Consider the following 20,401-nt stretch of genomic DNA (forward strand, 5'->3'; position numbering starts at 1 on the left):
TATGCTGTACTTTATAGTTAATATCCTCTTATAAGTGAGTACACACCATGCATGTTTTTCTGGTTAAGGTTTCCCTCACTCAAGATGATATCTTCTAGTTCCATTTATTTGCCTGCAAATTTCTTTATGTCTTTGTAATAGTTTTTAAATGTGTGAAACAGTTGACTCAAGTAAATGGGAGATGAGAACTGTCATTTACTAGATGGAATGTTTTGCTCCATTATTATTGTATTGTGTTTAAAAACAATGTGTGTCTGGTGTAAGGTGGCCTCCCATTTACACTGCTGCTGAAAATCACTTTGAACTACTGATACTTCTGCTTCCAATTCCCAAGGACTTGGGTTACACACCTGTGCCAGCACATCTGGTTTCTGAGCACTATTTTAGTGCTTGAAGTTCTTAATTTATTTTTACTTTGTACTAGTCTGTTTTCTGTTGTTATCATAAAATACCAAAACCAAAAGCCAGTGACATAGGTGAGGAGTTCCACAGGGACTGTCCACCATGGTGAAAAAGTCATGGGAAAAGGAGCAAGATGTTGAAAGTCTCCATCACAACTGAACAACCATAGTTATAACAGGAACAAATAGAAGATGTAAATTCTCAAGGCCAGCCATCAGTGACTTTGATGTGCTTTTTCCAGCAGGGCTGCACCTCTTAAATATGCAATAACCCCTAAATAACATCACCAACTAAGGACAGATTGTTCAAGCACATGAACCTATATGGAAGCATACTGCCATTCAAACCACCCTTCCAAAAGCAAAAATCCCAAACCACTCCTAGTTAGGGCAGAAAAAATGCACACTGAATATTTTATAATACCTTTTCCCCATCAATAATCCCTCTATTGCAACCATCGTTGGAGTGAAGTAACTGTTTGCTAATGAAAATTAAGCTAAGAGATTAACTTCATCTATTTTATTTTTGGAACATATGTGTATTAAAAAATTCATTGTAAATACATGGTAAGAATACAGGTTTTTGTGTCTTCTCTTAGGTAAAAAAAATGTACATATCTATTGAACTATGTGAGTTAGAAATATGATTCTGTACGAAATTTTGAGGATACTTCTGATTAACTATAACCTCTCAAAATTCAGCATACATAATGTCTTTTTATTTGTATATATGAAAAATAAGAAAATATGATTCCCATTTTGTACTCTCCAAAATTGTCCAACATTTTTCTGCCATCAGTTTTATGGCTACCCACACAGACCTAACATTTCAACAATTACCTTCCAACCTTTTGTCCTTACAAGAAAAATAAAATCCATCCTAAGAAGCCTAGTTTTATCCACATCTCTTGAGGCACTTCCTATTTCTTCTGCCTGTGAAATTTCATAGCAGGTATGGTAGTTTGAATGTAATTGGCCGTCAAACCGAGTGGCACTATTAGGAGTTGTAGCCTTGTTAGAGTAGATGTGGCTTTGTTAAAAGGAAGTGATCCACTGCAGAGGTAGGCTTTGAAGTCAGATATACTCAAGTTCTGTCCTGTGAAGCACACATTTTCTCTCTGCTGCCTGAAGATTAAGATGTGGAACTCTCAGCTCCTTATCCAGGATAATATCTTCATGCACACTGTCCTGCTTCCTACCATGATGATTATGAACTAAACCTAAAAAAGTGTAGGGAAGACCCAGTTAAGTATTTCTCTTTATAAGAGTTGCCATGATCATGTTATCTCTTCACAGCAATAAAACCCTAAGGCACCAGGCTTCCCATCTGTTTAGTCATTCACTGAACTTTGCTTGCAAGTACAATCACATGTATAGCTAATCCCCATCTACATAGACTGTCATTCCTTAGGGTTCTTCAGGTATTATTAGCTACAACTCCCCTTATTTTACCTGACTTAAAATAACTATTTAATAATTGGTAATTCAATTTAATTTGGGAGCCAGAAACATTAATTGAGAAGGCACTGGTAAGATTAATTATTTGTCATGTGTTAGCTAAGAAATCAACATTGTGCCTCTGTATGTGAAATTGTTCATTAAAACTTTCAGATTGTTTTAATGAAGTTCTGTGAGGCAAATAAAGAAATGTTGTGTGTATTAATATAATCAAATGAAACTGGTTTTATGAATTCAAAAGGATTAAAGTTGATTGCATATATTGTAAAACCCAATCAGCAGTGATTTCTTCTACAAAGGAAAAAGATTAAATTAAATTACAAGAAAGTTATTTGGTCCTCAATATTCGCTAGTAAATGAAATAGTGTGTCTATAGTAGCCAAGGCAATTACATTTACAATTTTGACTTCCCATAAATTTTGAGGAAATATAAGCAATTATAATAAGGTACATGGGCAAGTACAATAAATTGAGGTGAGCTCCTATGCAGTAAATTAAAACGTCTTTCTCTTTTACTTAAATGACACTTAATAACTGTGCTTTCTTATGGGTTACGGTGATATTCATATACGCATATAGTAAGTAACAGTCAAAGCAGGCTGTTCATGTATGTATAATTTTAAATATTTTTCTTTATTTTACTGAGAATGATCAAATTCATGCCTAGTTTGAAATGGGCATAAGTTATCTGTGACGAAATTGCCCATACCATGCTAGACCTTCTTAAGTTGGAGCTCATGACCTCATAAAACTGAATTAGGGGTCATGAACAATAACTGGCAGAAGTAGAGGGTTTATTAACAAATAATAATTCTAAGTCAAATGCGTAATCAACGTCAGATACTCCGGCAGCACTCACCCGTGCAGTATCCTATGCTGCAGCCTGGATACTACCCACAAGATACGCACTCTGAACAGTGCTCGCTGTGACATTGCACCTGACCCACAAATTCTGCTTAAAAAACATGGCTGACATAAGACTGTTTCATGTGTTAATAATCACAATGTTTTTTATTGCCTAGACTGAAATATTTTCTATTGCCTAAATTTAATTGTTAAAGCAAAATCTTTAACACCTTCCTATCATCCTTCAGTGTGCATAAAATTACTATATCCTTATACAGCATTGTCTTAAAATGTTTGAGTTTATGACATGAGTGGCATAAAATAAAATGTACTTTTTTTCTTACAACATTATTTTAAAAAAGAGAGATACATGTACAGATTTTTAAAAGCATTTTGGCATAACACTATATGAATATATTTTTGTCAGTACTTAATTATTTTACAGGTTTGACAGCATGCATTGAAATCCCACTAGTTACGATATACATAAAGTATATGTAGAACACAAATGGATTACTACTGAATTATAAAAATCCTATCTGAAATGGTCCTAAACATACTTCTTCAACTTTAATGTGAATCTGTATTTTAACAACAATAACCAAAGTGGTATTAACATTTTGGTTTTAAGAAGAAATGCATGTATGCTTCCTCAGACTTCCTGTATATAGAAGGGAAAGTTCAAGGTGGCATATCCTGTCTATGGGAATCAGGTATCTCTAGTGCTGCATAATGCAACACAGAGAGGTGTGAGTTGAATTTCTGGAAAGTCAAGAGAAAACCTCGACATAAAAGTATCTGATTAGATGACTGCTTACTTCTGATTTATGGTTATAAGAATGCCATGTCTATCTTTGTAATCCCAAAGGAATAATGCCTAAAGAAGCAAAGTAAAACAAACTAAAACAAACCCACACATTAGTTTGTTAGTACAGATTATTGAAGTGGAGTGATAAATGCTGTAGTTTATATTTCTTGTGTAGACATGACTATGCTGTTGAACTAAGGAATTTTTAACACAACCTATTGATAACCACCATGTTCTAAGGCAGAAATGGTGGGAACTTCCTAATGAAACAATACATAAACTTCTTCTATCGCATAAACAAGTATTAATGGTTAATGAAGAAGACTGAGACACTTGCCAAGACATTGACTGCAAAGTCTAAAATTAGACTACAAAATTTAAAACTAGTCTACTTGCAATTTTAAACTTCATTAGGAAAAACAAATAACACAGATATGAGAAACAATCTTGTGCAATAATAGAACTTCAGGAAGTATCATTAATTCTTGATTTCAAACTGTATAGAATTATAGTAACAAAACTATATATTATTGATGTAAAAACAGATAGGTTCATGAATAGGATCTAGTCAAAGACCCAGTAATAAATCTGCACACCTACAAACACTTATTTTTTGACAAAGAAACCAGATCCATATTATAAAGAAGAAAACATCTTAAACACATGAAATGGCGCTGGTCTAACTTGATGTTTGCGTGTAGAAACATGCAAGCAGATCCATATTTATCAACTTGTACAAACCTCGTGTCCAAGAGGACCAAAGACCTCAACATTAAATCCAGACACACTGCATGTAATAGAAGAGAGAGTGGGGAATAGCATTGAATTCATTGGTACAGGAGACAACTTTCTGAACAGAACATCAATGGCTCAGGCTCTAAGATCAACAATTAATAAATGGGACGTCATGAAACTAAAAAGCTTCTGTAAGGTAAAGGATATTGTCAATAGAATGAAACAACAGCCTACAGAGATATGCATTCACCAACCCTGAATAAGAGAGGACTAATATCTAAAATACATAAAGAATTCTAGAAATTAGACACTAACAACCCAAACAAAACAAAACAGAAAATACTCAACAGAGGAATATCTAATGGCTAAAAAGAACTTTTAAAATGTTCAACATCTGTAGTTATCAGTGAAATACAAATCAAATGAATCTGGTATTCCATCTTCATTTGCCAAAATGACTAAGATTAAAAAACTCAAGAGACAGCACATGCTGGCATTGATGTGGTGGGAGTACATTCATTGCTGCTAAGAGTAAAAACTTCTACAACCACTTTGAATATCAATTTAAAAAGTTTTCAGATCTACCCCTCCCACTCATATTCATACTACAAGGACAAATTCATACCACAAGGACACTTACTCAACTATGAGCATAGCAGCTTTATTTGTATCAGCAAGAAACTGGAAACTATCTAGAGCACCATCAACAGAAGAATGGATAAAGAAAATATACCTTTGCCAACAGAATACCCATCAGCTATTAAAAACAAAGACATCATGAAATTTGCAGGCAAATGGATGGAACTAAACAATATCATCCCAAGTGAGGACTGAGATAACCCAGACTGCAAAGGACAGATATCAAAATACTGGTAGTGAATATTAGACTTAAAATACAGGATTACCATGCTGTAATTCACAGACCTCAAAAATGTAATTAACAAGGAGATTCCAAGGGAGAATGCTTAGATTCCACTCACAACAGAAAAATAGATTTGAGAAGTGAATGAAAGGAGGGAACTGGGTGGGACTCGGGGTTGGGAATCAGTGTGGATTCAAATAGATACAAATAGATGCAGAGACCCACAGCCGAACAATAGACAGAGTTTGAGGAGTCTTATGCAAGAGTGAGGGGAAAGACTTAGGAAACTGGTAGAGTCAAGGACACCACAAGAAAACCTACAGAGTCAACTAATTTAGACCTATGGGGCTCACAGAGACGGAATCCAAGGCCATGTATGCATGGCCTGGATCTAGGCTTCTATCACATATATGTAGGGAATTGCTATAATGCTGTTTGAATTCTAATGTGAAATACTAGCTCATCAAGGTGTGATTGCCCCAGATGAATAGATCTTCATGTACTCAAGTGGTGCAATTTGAACCTTCCCCCAAATTATCTCTAATTGTAAATAAAGAGGCTCACGACCATGAGGAGAGAGAGGAAGATAGAGAAGACAATTTTGGGTAAGAGTGTTAAAATCATAGCCCTGAGGGCTGGACAATTGGGTTAAGAACAGCCCAGATGGAACATAGTATTAGCTTGAGTTATCGATAGCAAAGTAGATTTTAATAGCGTTGAATATAATAATTGGTAGATATCAGCTCAATACTAGTGCTAAGGCTTATTTTAAATATAAAGGTTGTATATCTTTTATTCTTGAGGCGAATAATTATAAGTGGGGTTGAAGCCCTGGATTGAGATTAAATATATTTCACAAAACATATGTATGTAGTAAATGTGCAGGCTGGTCCTCATGTGCATCTTTTAACAACTAAAGTGGGGCTTTCTATGAATTTGTTCCATGTGTTTGGATTCTTTTTCCCTAGTTGGACTACCTTTTGTGTCCTCAGTGACTTTAGTCCTTCTGTGACTTGCTTTGCCACAGTAGGTTTGTGCCCTTGGTGGGTTTCCCCTTTACTGAGAAGGGAAGGGAGAAGTGAGATGTGAGTGTTGTAACTGGGAGAAGACAAAGAGAGAGGGTTGGCTGTGATAAAAAGTTAATAAGTACAATAACGAAAAGTTTAGACTGCTTGCTCAGTTATCATGGGTGCTTGTGTTTGATGAGTTTTAAGATTATGTTAGTAGAGTCAATTATATATGCAATAGAATTGTATTTGGATAACACCAATAAGGTTTTCACACAAAAAATCAAATATATAAACCAAACAAAGCATATCATTTTAAGAATTTTGCATAGAATGTGTTTGTAAACCAATGACCCAGAGAGGGAAATATTCTAATTTAAATGGATATTCTTTGTACTTTTATGCACACAGTCTTTTTTAGTCTTCACTGTGCATCAAAAGATGCAGGGAACTCTCTTCAAAATTTGATAAATAATATGCCATCAGGAATTGAATGAGACACTTGGGCACAGAAGTAATAACTTCTATCTCACACTGAAATTTGATCAGGTTGTGTAAAAATTACTTCAACTTTCTCTTAGCTTCACTAAATTTCTGTTAGTTTTCTCTCGACTCCAGACCCCTGACCCTTGGTTTTCATGGAGGTTTTAAGTTTGAGAACCTTGAGTTTTACTCTTTAGGCAATGATTGCCCTGTTCCTCTGGGCACACAGAGGTAGACCTGGCATTCATATAACAGGAAATCAGAAGTATGTGGTCATTTAAACAGATATTTCTATGTTGAGGTTTACTCCTGACTTTCCAGAATGTTGATTCACACCCCTCTGTGTTGGATTATGCAGCACTGGAGGTACCTTATTCCCATAGACTGGATATGCCACCTTGAGCTTTCCCTTCTATGTACAGGAAGTCTGAGAAGGCATACATGAATTCTTTTTTAAGACCAATAATGAGTGAGATAACCCAGTCACAAAAGAATAGACATAATATGCAGTCACTGATAATTGAATACTAACCCCAGAAAACTCTGAACACCCCAGAAACAACTCACAGACTGTGTGAAGTTCAAGGAAAGAAAAAATAAAGAAGAAACCATTATGCTTAATCTTTACACACAAAGAAAACTTTGACTAATTCCGGGTAACATCCTGTTTTACATGTACTTTATACTCATTGTAACTAGTAAGATCTTAATGCACACTATCAAACGTTTAAAAAAAAAGCCAAGCACTGACAAAAATGTATTCGTATACTTTTATGCAAAGATGTTTAAAATTTATATATTTATCTTTGTTTTTTGTTTTTTAAAATAAAATTGTTAAATAAAAAAAGACTAATAATGTTAATACAACTTCAGGAAAGTTCTCAGTTTTCCTGGTTTGAGAGTAGTCACACCATAAATGACTGTAAGATTGATTCGGAAATGTAAAATTAGCTTTCTGTCATAAATTGACTCTGAAAATACTTACAGAAATGTGATTGCACTCAGGTATTTGACTTTTATGTAAACACCCAGGGAAGATGAAAGCAAATATATTTATAATCTACACAAAATATAACAGCACTATTTACCATAAAAATTATAAAAATATCTCTAATCTTTGCCAGTAAACAAACAAACAAACAAAAATATGTAAGGCTCAGCTTTAGATAAGAATGTAATTCTGATATCTAGGACATAATAGATTAGATAAGTTATAAAATATGATAGAAGTAATGAATAAAACAAGAAGGAAAGCTATGATTATGCAATTATATGATACCGATCGGTAATTCACAGTTTGTGAGATACCTAAAATCAGCAGCTTTATAAACAAAAGTTGGGATAGAGGTGATTAAGACAGACGTAAGTGGGAAGAGGCATTTCTCAGGTACTATAAAGAAGTTCATGGACTATATAGTGATGTTATTTATATAATTTTATGAACTCATTTAATGCAACTGAACTGAGTACATGACATGGTTGAAATTAAATGCTTAATGGCACATTAAAATTATAGCTAAAATTATTAAAAATGACAATTTTCATGATCTGTGTTTTTTACCACAATAAAAATTTAAACTAACAGACACACGCTTAAAAATTACTGCTTTGCAGTATAATTATTTTGTAAACTATAGAATTTAGATGTATCATAGTTGGCAATATTAAAAGAGGTAAAAGTGGCCAGAGAGGTGGATTCAGTTTTAGTTTCTAATTGCCCACCTGCCATTTGGTAGTGATAAAAATGCAGTCAGTGATAAAATACATGGGTCTTTTATACTTTAGTTGCATTACATAGCAGAATAGTTTTGATAACTAAGCTAAAATCACTATAAAGTGTCTCATAAAATAATATCATTCAAATAGTGTAGGCAGTACTTTATATTTCTCAGTGAGTTGGCCATTATGACTTTATCATTGAAATGCACGCATTGGTCCCATTTACATACTCTAAACTGCCAAACTGTAACGACAGTCTGATGTAGTATATGAAATTGAACATTATCTTACAATGCTCTTTATAAACTAAAACATTAAAGTATTTTTGGTAAAAGGTAAAATTAGCTGATTTCTTGTTGCAAAAAGCAAAAATTAATATTTAAATGGACATGACTCAAACCCACACTAACTATTTTTTTCATCCCTTAGTGGTTATGTATTTGACTACGATTACTACAGAGATGATTTCTACAATCGGTATGTGAATTTTTCAACCTTATTTTCATGAATCTCTATTATGTTCTCTTTTATGCATTTCATTCACTGAAGCTTTAATTAACTCAAATGCTTGAAATAATATTTTGTAACTACACATTTAAAATGCGAAGTTTCTACAACTGTCACATAGATACTTTTTTTAGTTTTATTATATTTATTCACATGCAGTAGATCTTGGAGTTGGAATTGAACACTATGGTTAACAAAGCCTAAAATTTTGTCGGTGATATTAAAATAACATTTTAAACATTTAGCTATTTCCAAGACCAATTGTTGACTTAGAATTTTCAAAGCTGGGAGGTCTTATGACTCTAAAAGATGAAAGATGACAGGAAGGAAGGAAGGAAGGAAGGAAGGAAGGAAGGAAGGAAGGAAGGAAGGAAGGAAAGAAAAAAGGTAGCAGAGAGGCCACAAAGCCTAAAATTCATGTCTTTGTGATACATGGAATTGGTTCGAATCAGCAGTTTAACAGAACTGTACAATTCCTTTGAGTCTCTGCACTAAAAGTACAGGGCAAATGATAATTACTGACCATATTTTACTTCAAAACAATAACACTATTAAGATGTTTAATGACCTTATACAAAAGTTATCAAAACCATTCCACAGAGTACAGACTTGTGTCCTTTCACCAGTGACTTGGGATCTGGAGCAAGCATCTGTCTTGTGCTCTGTGAGTTTCCATGATACTTCACAGTGATACATTATCCGCAGGGCTTGTCCTAATTGTATACTGGCTCTCAAGTCCTTTCAATATGTAGTTCTGTGTTAGCATCACTTTCAAGAACTTAATCCTTACCTCACTTCAGGTACATTTTCCTTATAGATAGCAGCAAAAGGAACTTTTCCATTCATTTTACTGGGTCCATATTAGATGCTTTCAAGGAGGCATGCTAACATACCTTTTTCTCAGCTGTATGTTTAATGTGTTCATTGACTTTTTGTTTGAATTTACTTTCAGTGTTATGGTTCTAAAGTTATTGCTGTCAACAATTATTTTTTAATTATTTGTTTTTGTTAAATGTTATATATGCTAAATGTTAAATGCCACAAACACAGGCCACAGTTCAGTGGCCCAATTGCAGCCTCTGTGTAAACAGTCTAATTAACAGCCACTGTCCTCTGCAGACTTTGAAAGATATGATGGAAATACTTATTTTGACAACCTTATCTGGGCTCTTGGGTTTTAGTGACAGCTTACATCGAAAAAATGGTTTTCAATAGGTCACAAAGGACAAAGGAGACCAGTAATTCTTTGAGAGTTTCCTATCCAGTTGTGAATAATACTTCAGTTCTAGAAGAAAGCCATTGGGTTCTCTCTGTGTGCTGCTGTTTCATCTCCTCTGACTACCTTCTTCCCTTGACTTATACAAAATGCCTTAGAGCACATTGGGAATACTACACCCAGATTGAATTCATTCCCTAAGCCCTGTCAGGCCCAGCAGTCTCCCTCCCATACGTACTTATAATGATACCTTTCCTTCTGCACTGTGAGGTCCAGTCATGGCTGCCTCTCTTTGCTGCAGAATACTACAATGATATTAACTTCTGATTGGCTAATAATAGGTACTTATATTGGGCAGTTAGTTAATCTCATTTAAAACACTACAGCTCTTTTGTTCATTACAGTCAGAGGTATACTTATAGCTTGATCATGCATTCTAATCTCACAGTAGACAGCATGGATATGCACAGGGAAGGAATAGTTCCTAAACTTGTATGTTGGGTTTATGTGCCCTAAAGCCTATATGGGGAGCCAGATCAAAGGACACACTGCATAGAACTGGAGAAAACCACTTATTTCTAATTCCTCCTGTAATAATTTTAGAGAATGACTCACTCCAATTGTTTCATAATTTAAACAAGACGTTAGATTTTATTTAAAAGTTTAGTATCTTTTAGTAACAGGGTCTTAAAGCAATACCAACACCTGGCAGCCTTAAAAGTAATTTCATGTCATACAAAGAAGAGATGACATGGAAATGGTCTTTACTTTTTACTTTTTGAAAACTTTAATTTTTGATAGTTTCAAAATCATTTTCTACTGGAAATTTTTCAGGATGAAAAACATTGTTTTAATTACTCTGGATACATTTTAATTAGTATATTTCACCTAATAACACATCAAAATGACATTATGTTAGCCACTTTTTGAAATGTTTCTTTGTAGAATTAATAAATTTTTATTTAAATAAATTTTCTTCTATAAGATAGAAAACACAAGTTTTGACACTAAATCTTCCGACTTTGTGCAAAGAGAATATACAATTATCTCAGGTTACAAGATAATACAAGATACAGGGCTTCATGTGCTGGCTTAGTAGGTAAAGGTGACTTCTCTGCAAACCTGGAAGCTTTTGTTTAATCACTGGATCCACAGAAAGGAAGGAGAGAATTGACACCACAAGTTGTCTGACATACCTTTTCTTCTCATTCATGTATTCATGAACACACAGACCCACACTAAAAAGCTAAGTAATTGGTTTGTTAACTAATTAATAAAGGGTATAATTTATTTTTGTTTATAAAAGTACTTATTAAACCAAAAACTGACAAATAGACCTTACAATGTAAGATTAAGGACCTTAAACAGGCAAAGTATTATAGAACCTAAAGCTCTCTGAGGACCCTCCACTACACACAAAAAACTAACTATAGTCAATTTTAATGTTACTTATTTGTCTTATATGCAATATGGTTATGTTACTAACAGATTCTCTGAACTGTATCTACTTCCATTAGTTTCTCTTTATTTTTAAAAATATACTTGGCTAAGAGAGACATAAGCATCTACAACCAGTGGCTTAGCTCCCTATAAATACAGAATGCCACATAGGGGAATTAGTCAAGAAAGACTGGACAAGATAAATAGACCTAGATGCATAACAGCAGTTAAACATTGTTATTCTGCTTAAGATACGCTCAGCTTGTTTTTATGCGGAACTTTTTACAAATATCTTGTATAATACTATAAAATGGGCTATGTTATTTAATACTGCAAAACCTGCTGTTTGCTACATGATCTTTTTAACTCATGAGTTTATGTAATAACTAGGAATAATCCTAGTTATGTTTGTAGTACTGAACCAATGCCAAATGCTAGTATAAATTAACCATATTAACAATGATTGTAAGTGTGTGTATATTGATTTTTTATGTAGCAATGTCTACATTTCTGGGTAACAAGATAGTCACTCAATATGTTTTCCATAATAGAGCATTGTCATGCCTTTGAGTAACATTTCAGTTGTAGCTCAAACTCCTGCAGAGAGATAGTGAACATTGTGTTTATTTCCTAAGACCACGATGCTTTGTTTGGGAGGAAACAAAACAAGAAATGACACTAATCATGTTTAGCAAAGATAATTGCATTAAAAATACTTTGTTAAGTAAGACTGAGACTTTGAAATGACAAACCAAAAGCATAATGGAATTAGAGACTACAAGAAATAGGGCAATTACTGATAAGGCTCTTGCTGATGTTAAATTTCATTGTAGAAAATGGGGCTTCCTGAGCTGAAATTATGAGTAGGCGTTTCAGGCAGTGCCCTGTATCTTTATAAAACTCAAACTCAGATCTCTGTGGAGGGGGCAGAGGTTACTGGTATGAATGTCTTAGAGAAAGCATGAAGAATCAAATGATACAAGTCCTTCTATCTAGATTCTTCTGCTGCTCTTGGAATAAATTGTGATTATCAGGGTAAAGAAACAAAGGTAGAGTAATCATTATAATGGGCAGCCTAATATGTCCATTTTACATTTTCTGTCCTCATTCTAAAGTACCGACTCAAACAGGAAATCTAGAGTGTCTTGATCTATCCTAAACCCACCTGTATCTGAAGAAAGGTCTCTAGGATGAATAATTTCATAAGTGACACTCCGATGCTCATATTCTCATCCTATATCTGCATGTTTGGGGATCTGAACACAATTCGTTAATTCATCACCCTACATTGTTTTATCTTTTAATTATCTTGAGTATTACATTGTTGAAGCAATGTCCAGTAATTATTTTTTAGTATTCAGTGGAATTTTCTTTTCAAAGAGTGGTATAACTGAGTGTAGGTAATTGCATATTAGGAAAGCCAAGGACAGACATCAATACGCTTTCAAGTAAAGTGAAAAAAGATTTGCTGTAAGTATACTTAGTACTCCCAGAGAATGGCTCCAATTTCCAAGCAATCAGCAGTTTAATCCAACACTTAACTTTAGTGCCACCAGAAAAGCACCAAAACTTTATAAATGTCAGTGAAGAATAAAGTTCAGTTAGAGGATAAGAAATGTCATGGATGTTTCATGATGTGGGATAGATAATCCATAATGTTACAGTGGCTCAAAACTGGCAGTATCCAAATCTGGAACATTCTGATCTTGTATTAATGAACTAAAGGAAAGATACTACAGTTTTAGCATGAAAACAGTCATGGTGAAGTTGCCTCTGATCATTAATCATAGAATACTACACATATTCATGATACTAGCAAATGGGTGAGCAAGAAATAATGTCTGCCTCGTGTGCAAATTTAAATTATCAATTTCTAGAATGGTATTCTAAGACATGATTTGTGGTGGGAAGACATGAACTTAACATCTAGATGCACATATAGGCACAGCTTAATTTTGTGTGTTCTGTTCTGCTCTAGAGAGCTTTATCTTGCTATTCTTTAATCTCTCTGGATGAGACAGTTCTCTCTGCTAGTAACAATTGTAAAACTATCTGGGTAGCTCATGGGTTTTCTGAACAAAGTCAGAAACAGTGCTATAAAAAACTTATTGGATCTTTCAACTATGTCAGAAATTCTGTTAAGAAAAGATATTGAAGAGATGTTTCCATTCTCCAGACAGCTCAGTTCTTTCATGAAAAAATTCTAAAGAACTATAATCAGTTTCTGTTAGCTCATCTCACATAGACCAAAATTCCATTTTTTATTTACAGCATTTCATAACCCAGCCTTTAAATTTTTAGGAGACAATTAGCATACATTTTAACACTGAAAAAGAACTTAAAAGAAATAAAAAGAAGTCAGCAACTTGGCTTTGAAATAGTAGAGCTTCTACTAGAAAATCAATATATCATACCAATTAAGCACGAAGATTATAACTAAGGTTGGTTGAAAACTCTTACTGTACTGCAAGACATATCCTTTGAGCATGTTTATGTTATGTTTTGGTTATTTGAAAATGGAGTAGATAGATAAAAGGAAAGCTTAGAATATTACAGTGCTTGTTTCATTGTTTAAAGCTGAAAGATATAGCGTTTTGTTCATGTATTTCTCAGAAACACCATTAGTGCCAAAGTCTAGCAATAAACTATTCTCACAGTAATACAAATTACATTTCCTTTATATGCTTACATTAATATGACACTAAAGTGCTTTTTTCTATACCAAACCTGCTTTGAGAGTAAGAGATTAAAAATAATATTCTTCTTATAGGAGAAAAGCTATGGCCACTTCATCAAATAAATGTGTAAAACTAGACTCACCAGCTCTTAACTTTTGCTAAGAAATAGCATGAATCCTGGTTTTATTTAAAGAAAGCAAAAGTAAAACACAAAACATGTGATTGAATTTTTTAATGTTTCTAAAATAAAAACAACTTGCAAAAATTCTTCTAAGGTAGCATTAATTCTAACTATATTTATTTCATTGACACATTAAGGGAAGGTTTGTTTGGATTCTTTTTTAAATTGACTTTAGGAAAAGGAAGATATTGTACTTAATGTCATAACAACCATTATCTAATCAACAAGAACTGGAAAACTAAAGACACCTAAGGGTAAATAATAAAAATATAATTGTAAGAATGAATGTAAGAATATAATGACAGTAATCGTCATTTAAAGACTTTAACCAACCTTTGACAATTTGGTACCATTTCATTGTGTGTGACAGTAATTTCTCTAGACAGCCTATAATTTCAAATGATCTGTCCTTACTCCTAATCCTATCTATAAAGATCAACTAATTTAATATGCTGTAGAGTGAATTTTGGCATGTCCTTCTTTGTTACCCCCCCCCCAACATTCCCCTACATATATAGAAACTCTAGCTATTTCTCTAGCCTAGAGAAACTGACCCTGACTGTTACGTTTTATTCACGAGAGTCATGACCACCTTCCTTCCTTATATTTTTAAGGAACTCAGAGGTTCTCAATGATATTTAAGAGTGTTTCACCTGCTATTAAGTATTAGGAATTTGTTCACATTTGAAGTGGCTGTGCCTTTCTTTCATCTTGTTCTGTACATTGTATATGATATTAAAACTCTTAAGTTCCAAAGCTTACTACAGTCATATCAGAATGGCAGATGAAACTGATGAAAATCCCACATGATTCTTTGAAACCACTTACCATTGAGAGAAAAAGAAAAACAACACGGGACACTGCTTGGAGAATATGACTGCATATGTTTAGGTGACCTAGAAAGCACTGTTAAAGGTTAAAGAACACTGTAATGGCCGTTACAATAAATATGGCAGCTCATTTGTTCAGAACATCCATCACAGAGTTCTTACATTCTTGACACAATTGATGGGTTTGCTCTTATAATGAACCACTCCATTGCATATGAAAAGCTATGGAAACATTTTACCTTAAGTGGTAATTTCTGACCAGAAGATGAGCTAAATGTCATAACTTATTCCTCTTGATAGTATTGGGTATTGTGTTTCAATCCATTGACTTAGGGAACTTTGTGAATTCATCTCATAAATAACTAATAGACACTTTGTTTTATGATTGAAATGAGGGGCAAATTTTCTTGACTCTTCTGAATTCCAGTTCTCTGTGGGTATGGATTGTATTCATAACCCTTTCTGCCTCATATAGCTGTGGACTTTGAAGGTATCCTGGCAGACACTGCTCTTTGCCAGCAGGTCCTTGGCTCTGTTCGATTTTGCCCCTTCATACAGGATAGGGTCCCTCTTGACCTCTGTTACATGTGACTTCTATTTTTTTTTTGTACACAGGTAGAAGATGAACTTTGTATAAAAACATTCTCTTTTAAACTGTATTGACCTTTTATTTTATCACATAGTAATGATAAATGATTTTTAAACAAAATATTGAAAACAATGTATACTTACATTATGTTTTATATATTATTTTCTCAAAAGATTAGTATCTTTTTCACATTTTCAGAAATATATGTAGACAAGATAAGCTTTTATGAAATAGCTTCTTGTAGAATTTTTTTAATTATGTTTTTCTGTTCTAGTTTCTGTTTTCTGAATTTCACATTGATTTATTTATTGACTGCTTTAAATCAATTACAAAACTAAAATTTATATAACAGCGTCAAAATAAAATATATAAAAATCATAAGTAGAAATCAATAATGCCTTTTCTTTTATACTGAGTGATGTGATTATATATCATATTATTATCAAATAGATTAAATGTAACCTATCGTTTTATTCCTAAGCTGTTATGCTTCTCAAAAATGATACCATATAGAACATTGGTGCGTATGAGTATATACAATTAATAATATGAATCATTTGAGTCTCTGGATGGCAAATTTCCTTGTGTGAGCTAATACCTACATGCCTTTATGCCTTTTGGTATTTGATGAAAATACATTGCTGTGATGGATATCAGTTTTCTTTTACTCAGACTAAAATTTTTTTCAGTTAGAAAACATTTTACCAGCTAACTCTATAAATGACTTTATTGCTATTTGTGTACCTGAAAATAGTCAGAATAACAAAGTGTTCTGATTACTGGTTTTTTTCTAATACTTCAGTCAATCCATTTCTACCTTCAGGGTAGTTCGGTTTCATTTAAATGCAGCCTCAGGCAGAGAGGGCCCTGATTTCCCCAAACAATCTGAAAGTGTGGGCACCATTCTGATATGATTCCTAAACTCTCTTCTTGAGCTGGTTTTATCTGTACTTTTCCATATAAGCTGACAATTCTATTTGCTGGTTTGTTCATGATTTTGTGTAATCAGTCCACTCTAAAGTAATATGATAATTTTCTAATGTGTAAGAGGAAGGTCTGTTTTCAATATTAAGGTAAGTTTGTTCAAATAAAGATATACATCGCAGAGCAAAGATCAGCCTTATTTTGGTAATTTATATCACTATCAGAACAAAACTCCTTTCTTAACTTACAAAAGTTAAGAGTCGGGTCAAATTCTAGCATCCTGAAAGAGCATCCTGTTGGTTTCTGAAAAATAAATTGACCGATAAACATCTTGTCTGGACAGTAAACAAAGACAAAAATATAGTCACCATAAAACCTTGCCAGAGCAGTGTCTGAATAATCCATGTGTTGCCTAGAACACGTAGGCCCCTTACCAAATCTCTGCCATTGTGTCTGTGAAGGCTGTTTGATTACCATGGCCGTGTACCTCCGCCTCCTCGAGCTGTCATCCCACTGAAGCGTCCCAGAGTGACAGTCACAACCACGCGCAGGGGAAAAGGCGTCTTCTCCATGAAGGGGGGATCCAGATCTACTGTTGGTGGGTCATCTTCATCAGGCTCCAAGTGTAAGTAACACCCCTGGTTTTATTTTCCTGTCCGTAAAGTAGGAATAACCATCATTACCTAGTGAACTATGGTGATTGGTTACCTAGTGATTATTAGTGAAACAGCATGAATAGTTTTCTATTCTTGATTTCCACCACATTGCATATAGTAGATACTCAAAGATGTAAATCAGGACTGATTTCAGTAGAATTTTATCATTGTAAATTACACTGTGCCTCAGCCCCAGTGTGTAAATAGAGTGGATTGGATTGCTTTTAATAAGGAAACACTGTCACTTGAAAAGAGTACATAATTTTTCTTTCCAAAGAAACCTGTAAATAGTATGTACTTTGGATGCTTTAGAATTAAGATAATCAAGATTAAAACCCGAAAAATGATATGATAGATGTTGTAATGAATAACTTACCAATTGCCTATGTCATACTATGAGATATGTATCTAAATATATATTTCAAAAATAATAAAAAACTCATATATTAATGAGCTTTTCTCCTCCAGTAGAGTGCATGATATCTTCCAGCACTATGAAAATTATCCAGTAGTGATGATGTTTTCCCATAAGTCAGTGATATGTAGAGGAAACCAGCTTTCTAAGTGTGTATATTCGAAAACGTAATGTGGACTGACTGAGAAAAGCTCTACATTTTCATTAGAATATCATTGCTAAAGAAAATGCTAGCATTTTTTCTGTCTTCCTTGAAATTATACCTTAATACAGAGAAGGTGAGAGTTACGCTGTTATACTATTAGTACACAAGAAAGGATGGAGGAAATTGGAAGCGCTGTGGTTCATATAGTAGCCTGCAACAGTCTCTTCCCGGGGATATTTTAGCAGAAAGACGAAGAAGCAGATGGACAAGAGCATGTATTTTTAACATGTCAGGCAGACCAAGGAATGATAGTCAAAAATGTGAATGTCACAGCAGAACAACAAAGAAGCCATTGAAGCTGGAAGTAGGAGCGGGACCATGTCTGAAGACAAGAACACAAAGCAAGCCCCAGAACAGCTTTGAAAGGGTTTGGCTTATTCCAAAATGTTTAAGACATGTGAGACAGATATGAACAACTGTGTGGATTTTCCTACGAAAATGTAGAAACAAGCAAACAAACAAAATTTATTCAATCCAGATCTATTACCCATAACAGACCAAAGAAGCAATTCTGTCCAAGTCTGTCTTAGTGAAGCAATGAGTTATTTGGGGCTACATGAATATGGATGCAGCGTTATTCACAGGAGTATTGATGACACATAAGCAGTCACATCACTGGAAAGCTCACACCCGTATGGGTGATGATTTTGGAAACTTCACACCTAGAGCTCCAGCACGATTTGCACCTCAATTAGAAGAGTCACTCTCATTCTATGTCTGTCTCTCCATACAAATACATATATACATATATGTATACATATATTCATGTACATATATTTGTAAAAAGATAAGTAGATGATTGATAGATACAGATAGATGATAGTGAAAAAAGATGGATAGAGAGATAGATAGATAGATAGATAGATAGATAGATAGATAGATAGATAGATAGATAGATAGATAGATAGATAGATATACATTCCCTAGGTGTAGAGGAAACAGGTATATATCTTGTATACTATAAAATCTTCCAGAGACATGGGGGGGGTGTATTTGATTCCTGAGTCTTAAGGGGTCTCTTTCCAAGAGAAAATATGTTAACTCAGAACAGTGAGGTGACTACAAACACAGGACATGAAACTCATAAACAGAAGTCATACATGGAAGCCAGGGCTTTGATTGTCACATCAAGATATAGGTGATACTTATTGCTACAAAATAAGAACTATTAAAGCTAACTATCAAATTATTCTATTTTCATGCCTATAAAATAGTTCAGGAAGAAGCAACACATACTTTGTAGAACCTTGAGTCTGGTTGCTGGTTCACTGGCTTGTTGCAATCACGATGCAAACATAAGTTAGCTACTCTCTGTTTATTTACTTCAAATCTATCCTGCAAATGGGTAGTTAGTGTGAATTTTGTTTTGAGTCAGAATGAGAGAGAATTCATGTCTGGTAAATATCGAAACATTCTGATATGTCACTGGATTTTCATTAAGAGTTAAGAATTTTATTGAATTTGGCCCTTGTGTAAACATGAGGCTCAAATTGCATTCTAAATTTGTATCATGTTTTATATTAATCCTTTCAAAAAGATAATTATCAAAATGTATACATGTTGTCCAGAGCTCAGTGGCAATGTGGTATACCAGCAGAAACACCAGCAAAATTGAAAATGCAGTTCACCACAGTGTGTATGTATAAACATTCTGTTTCCAAATATCCCCTTGGAAGATGGAACCTTCTGATGTTATAGGCACAAATTAGGAATGTACTTGGCTTACAACTTGGCTGTGTGTGACAGGTTCCCTCTTAGAAAACTCAACTGCTGAGTCTTCATGTCTTGCTAGCAAGAACCTGAGAAAAGCAAGAGCTTCTAAAGGTTGCTTTATGCCAGTCTCTTAATATAAAAATCATTCAATTATTCTGTTCCCCTTTATAGTGTTTAAATTTTATTTATTTATTTATTCATGTAAATTTCTCACTGGATGGAGAGAATGAAGAATAAGAATAATAAACCTTTCAAATTCTTATTCAGGATATCTTTTGGTTCTGCAACAGTGATTCTCATGTAGGCAAATGTTTTCATTTCTGCTCATGTTTGGCATTAAGTAGGTGGCAGATTGAAACATATACATCCTCTTTAAAGCTGTTTTGTGGCAGCAGATTTCTATGCCCAATCCTGAAAACTCAACATTAGTAAAGTTTTTAATGGGTGTCATTTGCATGCTTCATTTTTTTCTTGTATGTCTCTGTATATTTAGTAGAAAATAATATATAATTCTGTTTTAGTATCTATAATGACTGTTACCTCAGGTGTTGTATGGATAAGTTTATTCATTATTCATGAATATTTTGTGAATATTCACACTGCATTCACTCTACAGGTGTGGAAAGGCAGACACATTGGAAAACATCTTGAAAGTCATGGAGTTATCAGTAGCAGAGGCAGGGCAGTAGCCACATATTAGGAGTCTGCACATAAGTGTCTGAGTTTGT

The 20,401-nt window shown here is 34.0% G+C and overlaps 1 protein-coding gene across 1 annotated transcript in view; it reads left to right on the top strand.

The window, feature by feature from the left end:
* RALYL (RALY RNA binding protein like) overlaps positions 1 to 20,401 on the top strand; it is a gene marked incomplete at both ends in the record, with an annotated part of 291,609 nt that overhangs the window by 244,002 nt on the left and 27,206 nt on the right. The window contains 2 exons of the mRNA XM_080929448.1: positions 8,749 to 8,796; positions 17,146 to 17,309. Coding sequence (XP_080785574.1) covers positions 8,749 to 8,796; positions 17,146 to 17,309 — 212 coding nt within the window. The remainder of the gene's footprint in view (positions 1 to 8,748; positions 8,797 to 17,145; positions 17,310 to 20,401) is intronic.

This window comes from Micromys minutus (assembly GCF_963924665.1).
Source record: "Micromys minutus genome assembly, chromosome: 15".
In the NCBI taxonomy this organism is placed as follows: Eukaryota; Metazoa; Chordata; class Mammalia; order Rodentia; family Muridae; genus Micromys; species Micromys minutus.